Source organism: Pelodiscus sinensis, chromosome 5, assembly GCF_049634645.1.
Source record: "Pelodiscus sinensis isolate JC-2024 chromosome 5, ASM4963464v1, whole genome shotgun sequence".
NCBI lineage: Eukaryota > Metazoa > Chordata > Testudines > Trionychidae > Pelodiscus > Pelodiscus sinensis.
Window position 1 is genome coordinate 59,955,106 of NC_134715.1, and position 23,187 is coordinate 59,978,292.

Here is a 23,187-nt window from a genome sequence, read left to right on the forward strand (position 1 = left end):
GACTAGATCTCCTCCACTGCAGCTTGAGGTGATTGCATCTGCAGTCACTGAGAATAGCCTAATTCTGTCCTCTCTGGACTTGGACTTAGGCAGCTCTGAACCTGGAAAAACCTACTAGTACATATATAAATGATTTTATGCACATGATTGATCATATAGAGTGCAGTTATTTAAGCATATAAGTGTTTGCAGAATCAGGGGTTTACTGTTTTAAAAATGCTGTGTCTGATTTGAAGTAGTAGATTTTTCCCCTTATTTTCTCCCTACCCATTCGTATTCCTTTCCTTTCCTTTACAGTTCACTGTTGTAATCAGTGTGCATGACTGTAAACGTGTAGATGTTTGATTACACCAGTGTTAGAGGTTTTTCTCCTGAGCTGAATAACTGTATCTTACATAAACACTTTATGTATTTTGTTTATAGAGCAAATCCCTTTTAATGCTTTGATTTGCTGTGCAGTTTTGATTTTCTCCAAATTTATTATGAATTTCTTGGTTGAGTTATTTAATTTGGCTCATTCATCTAACCCTTTTGGAGTTTTAAGTTAAATGATTTTTCAGGTTTGTCACAAACACTTTTATATGGTATGCATGTTTGGGTCAATCATGGTACAAGCGTAGGAAGGAATTCTCGATGAATTTTATTCAGATGCAACATAAACATTTAATGAACATCTTTAGTTTGGTGTTTAATATAGTATTGGAGAAAAATGATAATGTAATTTGCTGTAAGAAGTATAAACTATAATTTGACTTGTATAAATAACTTTTTAAACATGTATAGTAGGTTGTTGTACTAAGTGCAAAAGCTTATTAATCATTCTGTATACGTTCATAATGATTTACAAGTATATTGGGAAGTACATTATGAGAATGTCAGGTAGACTGCAAAACCTGAAGTAATTATTGGCAATTTAAACATATTTATATTATTTATAGTCTCTACTTAAAAACATGCATTTTTCCAGTTATTCACGTCTGTATAGATTGTCTGTTCCTCACTCTTCCGCCATTTGGCCACCCAAAAAGCTTTTTGGTTATTTCAAAATCAGAATTTTGAAAATCAGAATCTAAATGTGCCTTTAAAATGGGACTGAGGTATATTCTCTGAAACAAATAGGAATGAAAAAGGCATTATTATAGCCTAGATCCTAAGGGGTTCTGACCATTCACAATTCCCATCTCTAACGTAGACTTTTAATTTATTTTTTTTTTAAAAAAAACGCATATGACATATGCTTGACCAGAGAATGGTCAAGAATATAGGCTTAGTTTTTAGTTCCATTATTTTAGTCCTTATTGTGGGTATACTATGATTTGCGTGTTAAATACACTCAGGTGTATAATAATAAATAAAAAATAACTTAATCCAAAAAAATAGACCGCATAGCTTTAGAGTAAACTAGCTTCTTGACTTTTTTTTTATACTGGCTCATTACTAACACATCACAGACATGTTTATTGAAAGATTATCAGTTTTTACTTTACATAGACCCAGTTGATTATGTACATAGAAAGCTGGTGTTCGTAACTGTAATTTTTTGGACTTCCAAAATAGCATCTCTGAACAAAGTATTCTATAATGAAAATGTAAATGAAATTATATAAAGATAATTCTAAAAAGGAAAGAGCATGGCAGTACTTTGTAAATCTGTAAATGCATTGTGTCCAAGTGTTGAATAGATTACAGAACATTTACACGTACAATCAATTTATAAGAGAACAGGGACCACCCTAAAATAATTTTAACATTATCTTAATGGTGATATGTACTATAGCATGTCTGATAATGTTCATCTTTTCCTTTCCTCCTATATGGCATTCATTTCATTTTGGCTCACAGGAATGCACTAAACCTCAGGTATTGTAATTTATATGTGTGGTCCACTAACAATTTTACTTATACGTTTTAAGTGTGATTAATTGTGTCAGAATACCATTGCAGTGTTATGGCTAAATTTGTGTCCTATCTCAGTTTTCTTTATTGATGTTTTGTATATTCTGTGATGAGAATGCTTAAAATAAATGTGGGATTTGGTGATAGCACAGTCTCCTTAACTGATTACATAAAACCTCTGTTAGAGACACCTTGGGAATGTAGGTTGTCAATAAATCTGAAATGTTTGTAATTCTAAACAAAACACAGCTCTGGCTCCAGAAATGTACACTCTAGGTATTGTTCCAGAGGCAGCTAGGCAGCTTCCTTGTAAATGACAGCTTTCCCAGCCCAGGCAAGCTTTTCTCCTCCCGACTGGTTTGTGATGGTGAAAACAGTGAGGTCCCTCCACAGCAGAGGGAGTGGTGAAAACACTTCTTCCAGCCTCTGTGTGTGTGAGAGAGAATTGAAAAAACAGTACACGTGGCTTATAGGGAAGCAGCACAGAACCTAGTGCTTCTGCTGCTCCAGATGGCTTGCACTGGTAGTGGGGGCTCACAGCTTTGCCTGTGAATCTCAGTGTCTTCAACTCCTAGCTGTAGGCAAGTGAGTTATGGTCAGAGGCAGCCCAGATATGCCTACCTTTTAAGATCCAATACAGGCACAGTATCGGTTGGACCTTCCTGGTTCACACCCTCAGGACCTGACTGACCGTGAACCAGGGAGTTTGCTGGGCCAAGGGAAATCAGTGCTGGTCCCTCTGCTGCCAACCTCCGGATTCCACTCCTGGCCCCTGCCATTGAGTTTCGTAGCTGCCAGCCCAGCTCCACTTCCGGCCAGACCCTCTGCCTGCAGACCTCCTGCCAGGCTCCACTCCCAGATGCCAGCCCTCCTGCTGCTGGGGCTCTCTGGTCCAGCAACATCCATGGTCCAGCAGACACAGTTTTGCTCCCTGAGTTGTACTCAGTCATGGAGTACTCACGAGGTACTATAAGAATGGCTGTACTGGGTCATATTAGGTCAGTACATCTAGTCTAGTATCCTGTCTTCTGACTGTGGCCAGTGCTAGGTGCCCCAGAGGGAATAAACAGAACACGTAATCATCCAAAGAATCCATCCCTGTCACCCATTCCTCGCTTCTGACAGACAAAGGCGAGGCAAACCATTCCTGCCTATCCTGACTAATAGCGATTGATGGATCTATCCTCTATGAATTTATCTAGTTCTTTTTTGAACCCTATTGTAGTCCTGGTCTTTACAGCGTCCTCTGGCAAGGCGTTCCACAGGTTGACTGTGTGTTGTGTGAAGAAATACTTCCTCTTATTTGTTTTAAACCTGAAACCTATTCATTTCATTTGACAATCCCCCAGTTCTTATGTTATTGGAACAAGTAAATAACTTTTTCTTATTTACTTTCTTCATAGCAGTCATGATTTTGTAGACCTCTTTAGCTAAACTGAAAAGTCCCAGTGTTAATAATCTCTCCTCATATTGCAGCCATTACAAACTCCTAATAAGAAATAAGGAAAATACATAGTATATTTAACAGACTGCATTTGTGTATTTCATCACAATAGACAATTTATTAGACTTTTGTATTTGTTTAAAAAATAAAGTCCATTCATAGCTGTTATGCACCTGTGCTTTGTCAGGTCAGAAAAATAAGTTGGAGAAATGAAAAAATGCTCAGTGAAAATATTATGGAAATTTTGTTAGCAGAAAAATTGTAGGTTTTGCTTTTGTAGGTTTGTGCTGCTGTTTATTTCAGCAGGAGACCATGAAATAAGACTTTAGTACAACACTCTTTGGTTGCTCTTGATTGAAATGGGGAAGGGGCTTGAATAGGCTTACCACAACAAGTTGAAGAATCACAATTGGGGAAGTCATGTCTGAGTGAATAAGCAAAGTATGATTTCTATCTCAAATCAGCTCTTAACTACCAACATACTCTGAAGACCTAGAATACCATGCTTTATGATTTTAAATTTTGCTTTAAATTACATTGATCATCTTGCAGCTATAAACATTTATACATATACTATCTGTGATACTTCATAGGAATTTTATATGGTATAATTTATGTCACAGAGGGTGTGTCTAGACTACAGGGTTTTGTCGACAGAAGTGGACTTTTGTCGACAAAACTATAACTGCGTCTACACTACCGCCGAGTTCGGTCGACATAACGTCGACAGAACTCAGCAGTTTTGTCGACGGCTGTAAACCTCATTTTTCAAGGAATAACGCCTTCTGTCGACAGAGTTCTGACGACAGAAGGCGATATTGCATCTAAACTGTCCTTTGCGTCTACACTGCCATGTTGACAAAGCGGCTTGCTTTGTCGACAGAACTGGATGTAGTCTAGATGCTCTTAGTCGACAGAAGCTTTGTCGACAGTATCTGTTGACAAAATTTCTGTCAACAAAAGCCTGTAGTCTAGACGTACCCAGAGTGATGTAAAATATAAAGAAATCCCTTTGGTTCTCAGAGCGTGGTTGGCAAATGAAAATAAGTTTCTGCAAGATCCTCACTTTGAGCGAAATATTATTTTCTTTGCTTTATCGTGCTGACCATAAAGCAAGAAATTTGATGACTATTTTAGCTATCTTGTGGTACACCACTAATGAATCATTGTACTGACACTCAAATATTTGTGTTTTTAAAGGTTTCTTGTTGTTTAGAGAATACCAAAAGAGCCTCAGTGCTGTTTCTTACAAAGCTGTTAGTTGTAAAGTAGCCTGTTATGCTGAAATATCATATTTTTGTAACACTAAAGATACTTTTTAACTTACATTTTATCTTTCTAGGAGCCCAGTCCTCTTTTAAATGCACAGTATGAGTAGGGATATTCATTCCAGTAGTAATGTGGTACTTTTGGTTCTTAAGAGAATGAGAGGGGAACACCTCATCATTGACATAATATATTGGTTTAATTGTCCTGCCTAATGGTCTTATACATGATTATAAATGAACATATGCAATACATCAAGATCCTGATTTTGAGTATGGCCCTTAAAATAGGAATGTCAGTGTGTAGTTGACTACCTGGTTAACTGACAAGCCTGGATTTATTGCTTAATCCTATTGACTAACTCCCCCCCCCTCCCCCCATCGCCTCTGTATTTGCCTGTGCCAAATGCTTACCATTTGGGCTTAAAGTTTTCATGCTTTCTATCTGCTTCAGATTTTTTTAAAACTACCCAATACCCCCCCCCCCCCCAAAATGGGTTTACCTAAGTTAAATTTCTTTCTTATCTTTTTATTTAGGTGTTCTGATGCCACTGTGCTGGAATTGGGGCATTCTGTAATAATCTCACAACTGTATTCATATTTTAGTGTCTGTACATGTTGGTTTAAATTGATGGGGTCTATCAGGAAACACAGAAAGGAAAAAGAATGTCTTAAGATAAGCTATGTGGTCACAAACATTTGTGGGTTGTTTTCAGACAATGTTTGGAAAGGAAAGCGCCTATGAATACGCAGGAGAAAAGAGAATTGTAGCTAGGTTTTAAAAGGGTCTTTCAAGAGGGAGTTTTGTTTGGAGAACAGAACTGACAAAAGTAACTGCTGTGATGTCCAAAGGTGTTCCTAGGTTACTGTCATGGAACCGTAAGCTGTTAGGTAAGATAGATCGTTAGACTGTTTATTGTTCTAAAATCCTTTTTTCTGAATTCTTTGTTCCCACTGCTCAAATAAACAATACTTTGGGGTTAAAAGATTATTCTATAAACTATGGTTTCAGTCTCTTGAAAAGAAGAACCTCAGGTGCTAAGTAAGCAGAGCTGGTACACGTGACGCTGTAGCCACGGGTTTGGTTTAAGAGTGGAAGAATTGTCTGAAATAGGTAAGGGTATGAGGCCCTGACACCTGAAGCTGCACTCGGACACCAGAAAGGGATTGATGCAGAGGTGCAGCTGGGCCTGTAATCATGACAGTGTAGTGCATCCATGACTTTAAGCAGGAACATAAGTGGGAGAGGGAGAAGGTAATGGGAACAGACAGATGTTGTTTGCTGTTCCCATGGAAATCTGCTCAAATGGTAACACATGATAAGAGTCTGAAAATTGACATTTGAACATGATCAGAAAAGCTTTTAGTAACTGGAGGCTGATAATCTTTGGAAACATTCTTAGCACATTGAACACATCCTTGAATCTCACCAAGTTTGAGCTGAAGATGAGATGGCAGCAGCCTATGGGAAGAAATGTTGGTCAGGGAGTCATAAGTTTTCATCTATGCTCTTTCACTTAAAGTTACAGTAAAACTCCAGTGGTCCAGCATCCAATGGTCCGGCACTCCTGATGGTCTGGCACCATCTGGAACCCGGAACTGCTCCGGGCAGCCGGACAATTGGAGCTGCTCTGCCCCCGACTTCCCCGAGTCAGCCACTGGTCAGTTTCCACAGCGGCTGACTTGAGGATGCCTGGGGCAGAGCAGCTGGGGTGCTGCCGGGTTGGTCCCCTAGCGCTGCCCCTTAGCGCTGTGGGACCAACCCAGCAGCACCCCAGCTGCTCTGCCCCGGGCTTCCCGGAGTCAGCTTCTGCTGAAACTGACCAGCGCCTGACTCCAGGAAGCCCGGGGCAGAGCAGCTGGGGTGCTGCCGGGTTGGTCCCGCAGAACTGAGGGGTGCATCCCCCCACTCCACCCCAGACCCGTCATAGCCCCTCCTTCCGATAGTCCGGCATATCTGATAATCCGGCACCCCCTGGGTCCTAAAGGTGCCGGATTATTGGAAGTTTAATATATTAATTCTGTGAACTTCACAGTCCTTTTACTGAGTCAGGCCTCCTACCTCTTATGCAGCAGACAAATAACACAATCTCCTCCTCCTTCAGTTTTGCAAATGATAGTTCATCCAAGGTCACTTTGAACAGAGCTAAGAATAGAACACTCTCTCTTACATGGTAGATCCATGTCTCATCCTCAGCTACAGTTTCAGAATAAATAAATCAAACGTGTGTACTTTACTGAGCTCTCTCTAACCAGTCCCACTTCCCTCCACATCCAAGGATAGAACCCAGGAATCCTGCCATTCAATTGCTGGCCTAGTAAATTGTTGTGTGAGCTAGGGGCTCTTAAACTTTCCAAATTACTGTACCCCTTTCAGGAGTATGATTTGTCTTGAATGCTTCTAAGTTTCACCTCACTTAAAAACTACTTACTTACAAAAGCAGACATAAATATGCAAAAGGCTCACAGCACTCTATCACTGAAAAATTGTTTTTGCTCTCATTTTTACAATATAATTATGAAATCAATCCACGGGAGTATAAATATTGTACTTAAATTTCAGTTTACAGTATGTACAGTGAAAAGCAAGTCACTGTTTTTATGAAATTTTAGTTTGTACTGGCTTTGCTAGTGTTTTCTATGTAGCCTGTTGTAAAACTAGGAAATTATCTAGATGAGTTGATGTACATCTGGAAGACGTCTGTGTACTACTGGTGTAAACCACTGTCCAAATATATGTCACATCTATCTCTTTTGATCCACATTGAAGATAGCAGCTAAGTGGTTTGGTATGGATCTCAAGGTTCTGAATTCAGATTCTTATTAATGACACTTGTTGCGTCAGTAGGGTTCGGTTAGATGAAATTGTTTTTTGTTTTTGTTTTTTGTTTTGTTTTGTTTTTAAAGCCCAGGAAACCAACTACAGAAAACTACATTCAAAAAATGTTAGGGATTGCAAATTCAAGCATTCAGTCATTAGGGTTATAAGGTTTAAGGTGCCTGGGCAACTTCAGTTTATCTGCCTGTGTATACATAATGCCAGTTTTTAATTCCGCAGTGGGGAACCATTTCTGGGTCCCACAGAAAAATCAGTCAGGGAGCGCACACAAGTGAGAAGCGAAAAAACCCCAAAACAACCCTCATGGGTTGTGCCTCCCAACTGAGAAGAAGCAAGACGCTCCTCAGTTCCACTCTCACATCAAAGCCTAGGGAGGCCCAGACTTTGTATGCTCCAGCTCTGACTCTGGGTGGGAGGAGAAGAGGCTGGAATGCCAGTGCAGGCTTCCCAGTGCTGGGGGGAAGTGCTGAGCCTCAGCAGCTGGATCCCCACCCCTGCTTTAATTACATGATCATATATTATTTGTTCTACAGGACTCCTGCTTCATTCAGCACACAGGATGGACTGTGAATGAGGCTAAGGACCAAGGATCTTATGTGTTTAATAAATAGAAATAGAACCCAGCAAATCTGTGTTCTGTTCCAGGCTCTGTCCCAGGATTCCTATATAACATTAGTCAAGATATTTTAATATTAAATTAGGTATGTTTAGGGCTAGATGACAGGATGGTCGACAGGATAAGAACATAAGAACGGTCATATTGCGTCAGACCAAAGGTCAATCTAGCCCAGTATCCTGTCTGCTGACAGTGGCCAATAATTTCTAGTCGATCAGATAGAGGCAGCACGGGGGGGAGGGAAGAGAAGGGTACTTCAAAGCGGCAGACCTGAACAGAACCCAGGATTGTGGGCTCCATGCGCCACTGCCACTTGGTACTTAACATCGTAAATTAAAATGAAGCCTAAAGAGTTATGTTATTGGTGGATCCAGCTACACTGTAACTATCTCAACTTTTAAAAAATTGAACATTCCAAGTATTTGTGATATTTGCTAATTGGTACTTACCTCTTGAGCTTTTGGAATCCGTGTTTTCCCCAGGAATTGAAATGGGGGAGGGAGGGACGTCGCGGCCAATGAGGGATGAGACCATGAGGGTGAAGGTGGGCTGTATGGCGCCATAGTAAAAACTGAAAAAAATGTTTCACGACCATTTTCTTAGATTTAACTCATGTTTTAAAATCACACACATTAAAGTTGGCTACTGAAGCCTTCTATGAAGCACTACGTCTACATCCTTCTTGGTTTCTTGTTATAATTTTGCACAACTCTTTCAATGAACTTCTCGTATGCAATGCGTTCATCTTCGGTGGCTTCTCGTGTGTCTGGTACTTCCATTCCTTCAATTGATATGCTCATTAATATGATCAAATAGAAGGTGACTTCTTTCAGAACACAAAATTGTATTCAGTGATGAAAAAGAATGCTCAACAGTAGCTGTTGGGACTGGGAGTAGCAAGAGATGAATTCATACTTCTTTCATCCCAGGAAACATAGCACAAAGATCTGGTCGAGCCACTAGTGATGATAAAAAAGAAGTTGAAGTCAAATCTTCATTCATTCGTTGTATGATATTCCACTCTGTGTTCAAATTCTCTATTCTGTCCTGAGCACGTGGCAGCCCCATTGCTGGTAGTGCCTCACTCCACTCAACTGTCAGTGTTTATTATGACAGGCATCTGTAAAAGCTACGTAGAGGTTGAGTAGAATTTAGAAGTTGCTGTTGTAGATTTTTAAGAATTAAGTCCGTGTACTTTTTCAGTTGTCTTAACAAACACTTCTTGTCTTCTTCACGTAAGGATTCAACATAAATGCCTTCATTAGTCAACTTCTGGACTGAAATCTTTGCTTCTTCCAGTACTTTTTCAATGGATAGCTTTCTGATTGATCCAAATGTTGCTTATATTGCTGGACAAAGATCTAATACTGTTGTAGCAGATGCCTGAATGGCATTGTTTAATGACCCAAGTGGTTTCAACAGTAGATTTACACGAGAGAGAATGGCAATACTACTCTGAACGCAGTAGCAAAAGTAATCCACCAGCCTCACTGCTTAGGTCCATCCAATCTTGGTAGATACTTTCCAAAGCCAGTAATAACGGCTGGAGTAATTTTAAGACAACAGCCAAGGATCGCTCATGAGAAAGCCAGCGGGTTTTCCCAGGTTGGACTAATTTGAACTTCAGTCCCAGTGTATCTTCTATATTTTCCAAGATAGTCAGTGTTTTTGGACTCTTGCTGAAAAAAGAATATAATGAAGACATTAAATTTATAGCTTTTTAAATGTCTTTTGAAGATTCTGCAGCTCGTACTAGTGCTAGTTGGGGCAGATGGCCTCTGCAGTATGTATAGGAGAGATTAGGGTTACACTTCTCTCTGAGCAAAGCTTGTACTCCACCATATCTTCCAGAGAAGTTTGCAGCTCCATCAAATGCACAAGCAACCATCTGTTTGGGGTCCAATTGACAAGCATTTAACTCTTCTAAGATGTGGGTTGTCACAGATGCAGCCGATGTGTTTTCTATAACTTGAACATCTAGAAATGCATCCACTGGCCTACCACTGACATCAAGATAACATAACATTAACTTAATACTTGATGCCCATTTGCATCGGTGCATTCATCAGCCATGTATGCAATTTTTTTGAATGTGGTGAGAGAGTTCTTTACTTTTTCAACTGTTGAGTCTTTCACTGGTGCACCACATGCTTCTAGCCAGTCAGCTGAGTTTCTTTCAGAAAGATAGTGAGCATTTGCCTGTTGCAAGAAGCTGGGAATGGGCAACAGGGGATGGATCACTTGATTACCTGTTCTGTTCATTCCCTCTGAAGCACCTGGCCTTGACCACTGTCGGAAAACAGGATTCCGGGCTATATGGACCACTGGTCTGACCCAGTAAGATGACTATTATGTAAAAATTAATTATAATAATGAAAATGTTTAGTACAGAAACTCCCCAACATAATGACCTCTCAAGATCGCAATGATGTGAGATGATAACCTTGGCAAATAATACATTTTAAAAATCTTGGCCTACTAGGAAACACATTTATATAAGTTTCCATTCCCAGTCACAAATGTAGGATTCTGGAGCAAAATCACTAAAATATAGTCCAACAAACAAATGTTTATTTAATGTGCCCCTCATTTTTCCCTCCATCTTACCCCCGCTCACCAGTGTTGTCCTTGGTCAGTGGGGACTCAGAGTTCAGAGGTGCTTTCATATGAGTACAACACCTTGCTTGTTCCTCCAGCTGCTCACTGTTCGCTTTGGCCACTGTTGTTCTTTGTGCCACCGTTCACTCCATCACTCTGTTGCCAATGGCCCTGTGCTGTCACCTTCTGCTGTCACCTGCCACTGTGACCTCTGCGAGTTGGTCTCTTGAGGTTCCACCCAGCTCTGTGATTTCAGCTGAGCTCTCGGGGGAACCTCGCTGCTAGTGCAGTCTGGGCTCTCTCTTACACAGAAACACTGTCCCCACAGGAACACTGTCCCCACAGCAGGACTAACACTTAGACCTGACTATCAATGATTTCAGCTGTAGTAGTCACTTAACAAAACAAAAGACTATATATGGAGCCTAATGAGCTCTGTCTTTAAACAGTGGAGAGGGGCAGGTCAAATAGTACTTGTGACTCAGACAGACCATCAAGCAAAACACCTGTCCCCACCTTCTCTCTTGATGTCCTCAATCAGTACAGGTTAAGTACAGTTCTACTGCCCTTTACTCATACAATAAGAACAACAACATTTCATTCCCTCACCTTCCCTCCCTCCCTCTGCATTCAAGTGATTTCTAACCCAACCCCAGCCAAAATCTAATCTTGGGCAACACAGCTCTATTTGCTGGCTACCTAGGTAGATTTGGTGTGAATGTAAATACAATCTGGTCCTAAAGCCTTCCCCCCTCAGCTCCCAGCTCATCTCTAGCTGTCAGGGAGAGCTCATTTTGACTTTGCTTACAAATCATAATTTGAAATTATTAGGTTGGCCAACATCACCAAAATGAATGCACTGACATTGTCATAAAAACAACAGCTGTATAAGAAAGCTAGTCTATGTTCATACTTTTCAAATCTATTATACTTTTTCAGATACCCATATCTTATCATACACTGTATATGCTTTTAAAGTGTGTATTAATGTTTCAATTTCAATTCAGATTTCCAAAAAATCACTTAATTGGCATGTAACTAGTTCACAAAACTGGGGGAGATTTTGGGGAAATTCAGGGGGAGAATACACCCCCGTTGGGAGTGGTGTAGAGAAATCCCTGTTTGGAATAGCACATACATGTAAAGTTTAAACAGGAGAAAAAGATTAGATGTGTATTTGTATTAAACATTTTTCTAATGGAGGCATGGGTATCAATGAATTAGGTAGACATAGAGAATGGGGGTGTTAGATGTATGTTGCTGGATTGAGTTCCTGTGACATACATAAGCACCCTCCGTAACACATTGAATATCTGAAGTCAGAGTGTTAAGAGAAGTGTTGCCTTTTTGGATCCGTCCTGATTTCTGCCTCTGAGGAGTCAAGGGTTTTTTCTGCATTTTAGCTAGAACTATATGGAATGTGGGAAAGGTCCTGTTCAGATCCCAGGGAAATGCTTCCATTATCCTCCATGCAAAGAATAAAGGATCAGAATAAAAATAGAGGTGTTAGAAAAAGGATATTATAAAGGAAATACTAAGCCCAATTACAAAGAAAACAAACTGAAAAAAATAAAATGCATTCACTTCTAATTGGTAAGAATGCAAAGTATATTCTTCAACATTGCAGATTTTATGGCACTGTAGTATGTCTCACTAATGCAATTGCTTTGCTTTTAAACTCAAATGTTCTGTCTGCTACTTTCAGTGCCCCTTATTCTGCACAGTAAATTGATGCCAATATAGTCGTACACTTGAAGTTGACTTTCTAAATTGATTTTTATATACTTCAACCATTATAGTTTGTATCAAAGTGAATCTAAGAACATGATTAATATAGAATGCATGTGGGATGAAAAATCACAAGAAATGAGTTTAGGATGAAAAGACAGCCATCAGTTTCTTCAAAACCCCCACAGCTTCAGTTTCATATTCCTCATAATCTTAACAAATTTCTGAAGGTTGAACCTCTCTAGTCTGGCACTCTCTCGTCCGGCAACATCCATGGTCTGGCATTATTTTAGTTAGCTGGATGTCTACTTATTATGAATGTGGACAAGTTTCCTGTGGCCCCATGAAGTTTGTTTACAGCCACCAGTCCTGGCTCTTGGTGTTCTCTGCTGTTATTTTGCTCCAATTTAATCTCTAAATGTCTTTGAAGAGCCTAATAAGCAGTGGAAGTATTGCTAATACTGCTAGACAATATTGACTTCGTGGTTTAGCAAATTCTCTGGCTCAACACCAGTCAGGTCCCACAGCTACCGGACTAGAGAGGTTCAACCTGTATTTATTTTAATATAGATTATTTTACTAAAAATACTTATCAGGCATGACTGTTCATTCTAGAATGCTGATTTCATATGCAGCCCCTCCCTTTTTACTGAGCTTATTTACAGAAGATGAGTAAATAGATTACTCTTGCTTCATCTGCATAGTTCTGGCACAGTGAATGATCTGGAAAGGTGCAAGGGTAAAGAGACTGTGGATCAGGAAAGTATTGTATTCCTAGCACACACAAAGAAAAAATTGTAATACTCTTGCTGGAAGATTGAGATAACAGTACTTCATTTCTTACAATTCAGACCCAATGCTCTAGGACCCCAAAATAAAGACAAAGCAAGCTATTCCCTGAAACAGTCACATATTTACTCCATTTTACTGTTGACTGGTTCTCTGGAGATTGATGCTTATCCCAGTTTCCACACTTAGCCTCTTAGCATGCCAGCAGGACCAGGAAACTGCCAAAGGAAATTAAAGTGAGAGCTTTAAATTTAAACACAAGTTTTCAGTACACCACAGTAAGAAGTAGTGCTTGTGAGCACCACTGATATTGGAAATGCTCAAGAAATTATTTTGACGTGGAAGAGCAGGAGGGGAGTTTGGGTAAAGAAATATTGCTGGGAATTTACACTGGGATGCATAATATTTTTTTAGTTGGAGAGCTCAGAAAAGGCAATTAGATTTGGTAGGGGCATAGGGGCATCTAACTGGATCTCTTAGGGTTTTCTGGGATGAGGGCATATGGATAGAAATTTTGCTTTCTTGCATTGGATCCCTAATTTATTTCCCCCTCCATGGTAGGTAAAGTAGATGAAAGAGTCAGTCTCACTGAACCTGGGTATAAGAGGAGAAAGTGGCAGAGAGGGAATGGCAAGGGTCTTGTGTATGTAAAATGAAAACGAAATAAAAAAAGAACTAAAGATTTACCTAGCATTGCTTGGGTTTTTAACTCAAGTTTTGTTCTTTTCATTTAAATCATTGTTCTGGGGTACTGTTGTGAATGAGGGATTCAGTATTCAGGCTGCCCTAAGGAGAGAAGACAACTCCAGCCCCCTCTCCCTGCTGCAGCTTGTAACCAGGTGAAAAATGCTTGTCCATGCCTGCTGTAGTGGGCTCAGCTGTGGGACAGACAGATACACCAACAAACTCTGAAATAGTCCCAGTCTTGCCCCCTGCTGGCCCATTGATGTTATAGCTGTCCCTAGCTCTAGCCATTGCTTCTCCCTCTATCCCCCCCACCCCCTCCCGGGGTCAGTCTGCAGTGTGACTGTCTCTCTGGCCAGACTCCTCCCTTTCCATTTTATGAGAAACAATCGAATTCCAGACATATCCCATTGTCATGGTACAACCAAACCCTTACCTTGTTTTAACTTATGATGAGGAAGTTGCATACCAAATCTTTGTTTAGGAGGCCTGAACAAACAGACTCAGATGGACAGACAGATGTACATTTCTAAAATATATAGTAAGATACACACTGTTTAAAACAATATATTTAGCTTGTATACAGTATATTTAATAATCACTGGTGGTTGTTTAGTGTTCATAAGAGATGTGAACACAAGCCGGTAAAGATGCCCCTCTAATTATTAAAGGGATTTAAAAGAAAAGGGTATATGGAACATTGTAGGGTAGTAATAAAGCATCAGTAGAGTATCTGTATCTGCAAAAATGAACTGTGGATATCCACATCCGTGGATGGGATACCTGTGGATAGTAAATGAGTATCTGCAAATTTGGATGGTTCTGGATATAAAATTTGTATCCACATCTGTATTCACAAAAATTGATGCAACAGCATCCCCAGATGCCGTTAACGTAAAGCAGATTTCTGTAGATTTGTAGGGCTCTAAGCATCAGGTCACTCAGTTCATGGATGTGAAACAAAAATTATGTAAATTATTCCTGATGGCATTCTGCACCAAAAGATTAAGAATTCTGCCTCCCCACCCTTCTGAAATTAACAATTCTGCACACAATTTAAATTCTGCAAATTTTATTTGTAAAAATAGCAGTACTATAATCACACCAGTTTCAAATATTTTGATAATTTATTTCAAAATACCTGTCAACAAGTATGTCTCCATACAGATACCCAGGAGTCAAGAGCTAAACAAACCCCTATGACAACCCAGTTTTTCTGCCCTCCTCTGTAGAGGCAGGCTGGGTGGCCAGAACCCCATAAGTCGTCCATCAGAGCCTAGCCATGGTGCTCATACCCAATACACTCAACCTCCTCCTCTTCCCCCTCCCCGAGTTGAGTTGTGGTATCCTCCTGGCACATATACTTACCTAGTTATGCTCCCCTATCCTGTCCAGATACCTGCCTCCCTCCCCCCAGAGACCAGCCACAGATCCCCACCCTTCTTCCCCGAGAGCCCAGGGACCCAGAGGGAGAAACAGCCTGATGCTCGGTACCAGGCATGCATGGATTTTCCTGCTTGTCACTGTCTCTTTCCCTCAGGCTACGTCTACATCGCACATTCTTGCACAACAAGATATGCAAATGAGGCACAGCACTGAATATCGCCACACCTCATTTGCATACTTAATGAGCTTCCATTTTTGCGCAAGACCCATTCTGCTGCTTATTTTCAGGTAGAACAGCTCTTACACAAAAGGGGGGGCTTTGCGCAAGACAGAGCAGTGTAGACTGTTCCGTCTTGCACAAAAGCCCCTTACACAAAAGTGGCAGCTCATGAGATATATTCATCGCTGTGCCTCATTTGCATATCTTTGCGCACAAGAATGCGAAATGTAGACATAGCCTCATGTATTTATTTTCCAGTTCTGCAGTCACCGAGCCTCACAGCTCCCATTGCCTCTGGTTTGCTTTTTGCAGCCAAGGGGAGATGCGGGAAGCAGCATGGGCCAGACCGCCACTTCCCACAGCTCCCCTTGGCTGTAAATGGTGAAATGAAGCCAATAGGAGTCACAAGGCTCCGTGTCCATGGTGCTGGTAAGTAAACACGATGGAGTGGCCAGTTAACAGGTATCTCAAAGTGGCTTCACAGACCACTTTGAGAAACACTGGGGTAGAGGGAAAGAGAATTCTGCAAAATTCTGCATTGCACAGTGGAACTGATTTCCCCCAGGAATATTAAATAAAGAAAAAAAATTACAGTAGAATCATAGGACTGGAAGGGACCTCAAGAGGTCATCGAGTCTAGCCTCCCCCGCCCTCAAGGCAGGACTAAGCTCCGTCTACACCATCCCTGACAGATGTCTATCTAACCTGTTCTTAAATATCTCCAGAGAGGGAGATTCCACCACCTCCCTTGGCAATTTATTCCAATATTTGACCATCCTGACAGTTAAGAATTTTTTCCTAATGTCCAATCTAAACCTCCCCTGCTGCACTTAAAGCCCATTACTCCTTGTCCTGTCCTCAGAAACCAAGAGGAACAAATTTTCTCCTTCCTCCTTGTGACACCCTTTTAGATATTTGAAAACCGCTATCATGTCCCCCCCTTAATCTTCTTTTTTCCAAACTAAACAAGCCCAGTTCATGAAGCCTGGCTTCATAGGTCATGTTCTCTAAACCTTTAATCATTCTTGTCACTCTTCTCTGGACCCTTTCCAATTTCTCCACATCTTTCTTGAAATGTGGCGCCCAGAACTGGACACAGTACTCCAGCTGAGGCCTAACTAGTGCAGAGTAGAGCGGCAGAATGACTTCACGAGTTTTGCTTACAACACACCTGTTAATACAACCTAGAATCATATTTTCTTTTTTTGCAACAGCATCACACTGTTGACTCATATTCAACTTGTGGTCCACTATGACCCCTAGATCCCTTTCCGCCATGCTCCTTCCTAGTCAGTTGCTTCCCATCTTGTATGTATGGAACTGATTGTTCCTTCCTAAGTGGAGCACTTTGCATTTCTCTTTATTAAACCTCCTCCTGTTTACCTCTGACCATTTCTCTAACTTGCTAAGGTCATTTTGAATTATGTCCCTATCCTCCAAAGAAGTCGCAACCCCACCCAGTTTGGTGTCATCCGCAAACTTAATAAGCGTACTCTCTATCCCAATATCTACATCATTGATGAAGATATTGAACAGTACAGGTCCCAAAACAGACCCTTGAGGAACTCCACTTGTTATCGCTTTCCAGCAGGATTTAGAACTGTTAACAACAACTCTCTGACTACGGTTATCCAGCCAATTATGCACCCACCTTATCGTGGCTCTATCAAAGTTATATTTGCCTAGTTTATCAATAAGAATATCATACGACTACTCCAGTGGTCCGGCACTCCTGATAGTCCGGCACCACCTGGAACCCAGAAGTGCTCCAGGCAGCTGGACAATTGGAGCTACTCTACCCCATGTTTCCCTGCGTCAGCTGCTGGTCAGTTTGTGCTGCCAGGTTGCCCCCTCCACCCCAGACCTCTCATAGCCCCCCCTTCTGATAGTCCGGCATATCTGATAATCCAGCACCCCCTGGGTCCTAAAAGTGCTGGATTATCGGAAGTTTACTGTAGTAGTAATTTTACTACTTCACTTATTACTTGTATAAGCCACAGATAGGCGTGCAATGCCCACACTTTGGTACAAGAATACATATTTTTATAAGTGTCTACAACTTCAGAAACTTAAAAATTTAAAATGATTTAACGGTCGTGTCTGTTTTCAAGGAAGTGATGGTTGGTCCATAATGCTATAGAACCACCAGGTTTTTTAGGAGGAAGAATATTTATACCTAGCAATATTTTTAATAGAAAATAAATATTTAATTGTAAAATATTCTCTTTTCGTACCTTTTTTATGTCATTTCATGATGATATTATCCCGAAGTTGCCGCGATTGTCAAGATAAAATATGCTCAACTTACTCAAATATAAATAATCAAATGGTAAATGTATACATATAATAGTAAAATTATTGTGTGTGTATTTTTGAGAGAGACCCATATAATTTAAAAAAAAACCAAGGATATTCTCGTTTGCAGTGCCATTCACCCAGAAAGCAAAAGATTTTTTGGACTAATACAGCAGCTTTAACTAACCTTGCTTTGTCTAGAAATTGCAATACAATGGTCCTCTGTGGAGATGTCAAAAAATAATAGGTGAATATGCATACATACAGTACCGTTCTATGTGTGCTGCAGTTTCTAGGAAATCATGGCCTGCTAGCCTGAGAATTTGACAGTCGGTACTTCTGCCTTTGGATGATTTCAAGGTGGTATTTTTTTTAATCAGGGTGTGAAAAATTGTAATTTTAATCTATAGAATATACAAGTTATGGAATATTCAGTTAATGTAAATAGGAAATGTATGTTAGAACACAGATTGTTCATTCTTCTTAATAATGGCATGCAACTGCAAATTAATGCAAAGCAGTCCAGAATTGTATGCAGTGTGCTGTTTATCCAAGTTTCAGCTTCTGTCTGAGGATGTCTATTTTTGTATATTACATCATCTCTGCTGCAGAACTTGTGTATCCATTGGGACTTGCAGTTCTTTCATTCCCTTCGGAAAGAGAGCTTGTACTGATGTCATAATTGAACCCATCTTTTGATTGCATTTAGAAATTCAAAGTAGATATCTGTGTATCAAGTCATATAGTATTTTAGGCAATTTAAGTTATAGTAATAATACTGCCAATTTGGGTTCTGTTTTCAATTTGTAAATATTGATAATACCCTGTTTACAAACATGTGTAAACTTGATCAAGAAAAATACAGATTTATCACAATAGGGATGAACTTTTACTATCATTGGGTTATGAAGTAGATTTATTTATTTATTTATACTATTGCAATGTATAATTTTGTCCAGGTGACATGGGACTATTGATGTAGCATTAAATTCTAGGTTTTTCTTTAAAACTAAAATGTGAGCTCACTTTTGCAACAGAAAAATCAAGCTGTCATGCCTCACTCTGTTTTATCATTCCAAATTTAAAAAAAAGTTAGAATTTCTGTTATCTTTTAGATGCAAGGAATATTAAAAAAAATGAATTGCAGTATGTTCTTGCTTTTAAACTATTTGTATAAAATCTCTACTTGCAGGTTAAAGTTTATGCAGTTTAAAACAGTTAATACATGACATTTGTATTGGTATATGGTGGTGGTCTATATGTTAATAGACTTGGCATTCTTATGTTGGTTGCACAGCTCTTTAAAAGATGCATATTTTGTTAGGATGTCAGCATCATTTCGATAAACAAGTAATTGTTTATGTCCTTTCAATAGTTGCTCTTTCTTTAAAGACAGTTAACAAGGTTGCCAATCCAATGGTGGATTTTGAATTTTAAGTTGAACCTCTCTAATCTGGCACTCTCAGGACCTGACCGGTGCTGAACCAGAGAATTTGCCAAATCATGGGGAATCACTATTGTCTAGCAGCATTACCAACACTTCCATTGCTTCCTGGGCTTTTAGAAGACACTTAGGGGCAGTGGTGGCAAAAGTATCCAAAAAAGTTAACTTGAGTAAAAGTACTGCTTCTTTGAAAAAAAAAATAATTAGGTATAAGTCAGAGTATCCTTCTGGAAAACTACTTGAGTAAAACTACAAAAGTATGGTATCTTAATTGTACTCAAGTATCCAGAAGTAAAAAGTAGCCATCCTATGGAAATCTATGGTTAACCATCCAAATTATCATAGGGCACCATTATTTGGGTTGGGGGCCAATGATCTATAGAAAAAGCAGTCGGGGGCCACACAAGTGAGGCAGCCCCCCCAAAAAACAAAAAAAACCCAAAAACCCTCACTGATGTGGCTTCTAACTGAGATACCTCACTACCATGGTGGTCCAGCCCCACACAGGGGAGGCAAGGGAGAGGCGACAGGGAGAACCAAGCTTCAGAGCTTCTCACAGGCCAGATTGTCTTTGGGGTCCCAGAGTTAGTAAATTTGGTGACCCCCTCTGGCTCTGGGTGAGGCCAAAATGAGGGGTTCACTGTGCAGGAGAGGGTTGCCAGGGAATTGGATAGGGTTGGGGGTGAGGGTGGGGGTTTGGGTGGTAGGTAGAGTGCTGGAATGGGCTGGGAGTGGAGGTCTGGCCAAGAGGGAGGTGCAGGAGCAGGCTGAGGGTGGGTGTCTGGAAGGGTGCAGGAGCAGACTAGGTCTGAGAGAGCTGGGCGGTAAGGGGCGGGTTGCAGGAGAGGAATGGGGGTGCAGGGACTGGCCATGAGAGGAGTGGTGCGGGGGGGGGGAGAGGGGTTTCTCACCTAGCTCCATGCTCCCTGCTGCTCCCATTGGCTGAAATCTGGCCAATGGGAACAGCGGGGAAACCCTCCCACAAGTAGTTTCCAGTACCACATTCCCCCAGCTCGGGGGAGGATGAGCAGCAGCGTGTGGCACATCTCCCCAACACGCTGGATCCAGACCGCGAAGCTCAGGGCTCCATATCCCTGCATAAATACTGGTTTTGAATGAAAAGGTGTTTGAGGCTATTAAAAAGGCTTCTTCATTGGCGGGGTCATTGTGCTTTGTTTGTTTGTTTGTTTAAATCATCACTGCATGATGATTGGATGGTTTACACATGCAGCTGTGCTTTAGTAAATCAGAATTCTGGTTTGCACAATTGTCAGTGGGGTTCTGAAAATAGTGCGTAACTAAGAGCTTGAGCTATCAGGAAGACGTGGGCATATCCACACTGCAAAAGGCATATTGCATCAGCTACATATCTGTAGCCCCGTTAAAAGGGGTTTCCATTTCTGTAATTAATCCAACTCCCCAAGCAGCAGTAGCGAAATTATTGGAAGAATTATTATGGCAACCTACCACTGTCCCATCCCTAACTGACATGTCTATATCTGTCTGTGTCTACGTTTTAAATGTACTTGCTTACTATTAGAAATAAATGGCAATAGCTACAGGTCTCAACTGTGATTGGGGTACTGTTTTGTTAGGTGCTGTGCAAACACATAGTGGGATGGTCTCTGAAGAATTCGTAGTATGAACAGGTAGGACTCACAGAAGGCAGAAGATGAAACAAACACACAGAGGTGATGTGCCTAGCCTGAGGTTGTGTAATAATTAGTGGCTAAAACAGGATCGCAATCTAGAACTTCAGCTCCTGAAGTCTGATGCCCTGTCTCATAAAGCACACTGTCAGAAGGATATTCAGTGTATTTCGGCTAAGTATGGCCTGTATTTCATATGCTCCCTTCTTTTTCTGGATTTCTTGGTTTTTATCATGAAGGAATTATTTTAAACATTCATAAAAAATTAAACATTAGGGAAATACTTACAATCAGCTGCTTTGGTGGCATTTGTCTATGACGTGTCTGACTTGAAGTAATGTAAAAGAACTAGTCTAAGGTTTTTTCAGCATGGATCCTCAAGGTTGTTGACAGCTAAATAGTTTGTTTGTGATGTAATACTGCACATTGAGAGTCATCAGAGAACATGAATAGGAATCAGATTAATTTTAGTGGGATATAGTTGCCTCTCTTTTATTTAGAAGCTGTATTTGATTAGAAGTGGTATTTAAGAGTGAATCACAGGTGTTCAAAAACACTTGTTTGTAAGATTCCAAAAGAGGAAATACAGCTGTTTAAACATGTAATTAGCATTGTATTTTAACAAAATCTAAAACTCCTTAACACTCTGAGCTGCAGACATCCTGCTTCCTCTGGCAGGGTGACGACATATCTACTATTAAAACACAGATACACATTCCATTATAAACTTTTGTTTCCAAACAGGTAAAACTTAGGGCAGAAATTCATCATGTTCACAGGTGCATATTTAGGTTGTCTATACTACATTTCTTTTTTGGAAAAATTTATGCAAATTGTGCTTTGCAATTTGCATACCTTTTTCTGATTTTTTTGGAAGAGGCTTTTCCAAAATTTGGCCCATTTATACTGGGCCAAATTTCCGAAAAACCTCCTCTTTCGGAAGAGCTCTTCTTCCTCATGAAACTAGGTTTGCAGGGCTTTTGAAAGAATGTGTCTGCTCTTCTGCAAATATGTCGGAAGAGCAGATATGTTCCCTGGACATGGCGGAGTTTTTCCGGGATACCGAAAAACTCCGTAATGTAGACATAGCCATAGTGTGGTTGAATGACTTGTTAGTTGTCCATGAATAAAGATGTAAAGTAAAATTTGTGAATGCCTAAGTTTTCTGATGTACGGCTACATTTCTATTACTAAGTTTTCTGAATAATATTTAGACATTTTCAAAAAAATTTTTTAGTGTCCCCTTTAGGAGGGAAAAAAAATCTTTAATACACATATAACTTTCAGTGAAGAAGTTGCCTTCGAATAAAGAAATTTGTTTCTAATAGAAATGTTGAGATTGCGAACAGAAATGAAAAAGTAGTATTGCAGTGTTCACGATCTGTAGATTTTCAGTTGTTTAGAATTGTCTTTGAAAATCAGATATTTACAAATATATTGTTGGCACTTGTTATCAGTGTGGACCATGCTGACAAATTTGAAGTTCTAAAAAGGCCATTCATATCTTGTACTTCCTCCAAATTATGAATAATTCTCATGAATTTGTTGAAACTCACTTTAATCCATATTTCTAAAGAGGGTTAAGATGACCATGTAAAATATGGATTGGTGTAGCTAATTGTAGTACTCTAGCTTATGTTGTTTGGATTTTTGTTCCTCTGGAAACTCATTTTTTACTGTCTAAACTTCCATATAGGTTCAGTAATGTTTTAGTGCTGCTTTATGCTAACTCAGCACAACCAACAGTGCTGTCTGTATCAACCAACATAGTTGAGATATGAAAACTAGGGTATATGATACTAAAAATAATTTGATAAAATGCTAGTTTATATTTTTAATGTTTATTATATCTCACTGGGTTTTTTCACATCCCCAAGTTACCTAGTGAGTTTTGAAAGATGTGGAAATATAAACCATGACAGTGGAGGAAAGATACTTAAAGTTAGCATTCCAGCAACCATACTGACATTAAAAACAGAAAATAAAATGGTGTAGAATTAAAAATAGATAATTGCAATTTCTGTGTTTAATAAGACTAAGATTTTACTTAATTCCCCCCTTCCCCATTATACATTTCGTGGAGTGTTGTAATATTCTTTTTAATTAGTTAAGATTTAGCATAACTATATTTTGCTATGGATGTTTGAAGCCATTGACCTTGTTACTGGACTGAGTGGGCAATCCAGTGAACAGTTGCCACCATTTGCCCTGCAATCCTAAATACCTTAAAGGTACCTTACAGGGTTTTGCTCCCTGCCTGCTATGCTTATAAACAGCCTATGAGCATGGAAGCCATAAACTGAAGTGTCTATGTGCTAGACAGATATGCATCGA

General features: G+C 40.0%; 1 protein-coding gene across 10 annotated transcripts in view; it reads left to right on the plus strand.

Annotated features, from left to right (window-relative positions):
* Positions 1 to 23,187, plus strand: part of RAPGEF2 (Rap guanine nucleotide exchange factor 2) — a 303,062-nt gene that overhangs the window by 152,618 nt on the left and 127,257 nt on the right. For 7 of the 10 annotated variants that reach the window (XM_075930136.1, XM_075930126.1, XM_075930131.1 and 4 more), the window contains exon 7: positions 1,843 to 1,860. The exons of the other annotated variants lie outside the window; for them this stretch is intronic. In XM_075930136.1, the coding sequence (XP_075786251.1) occupies positions 1,843 to 1,860 (18 nt within the window). The remainder of the gene's footprint in view (positions 1 to 1,842; positions 1,861 to 23,187) is intronic. 10 annotated transcript variants of the gene reach the window in all.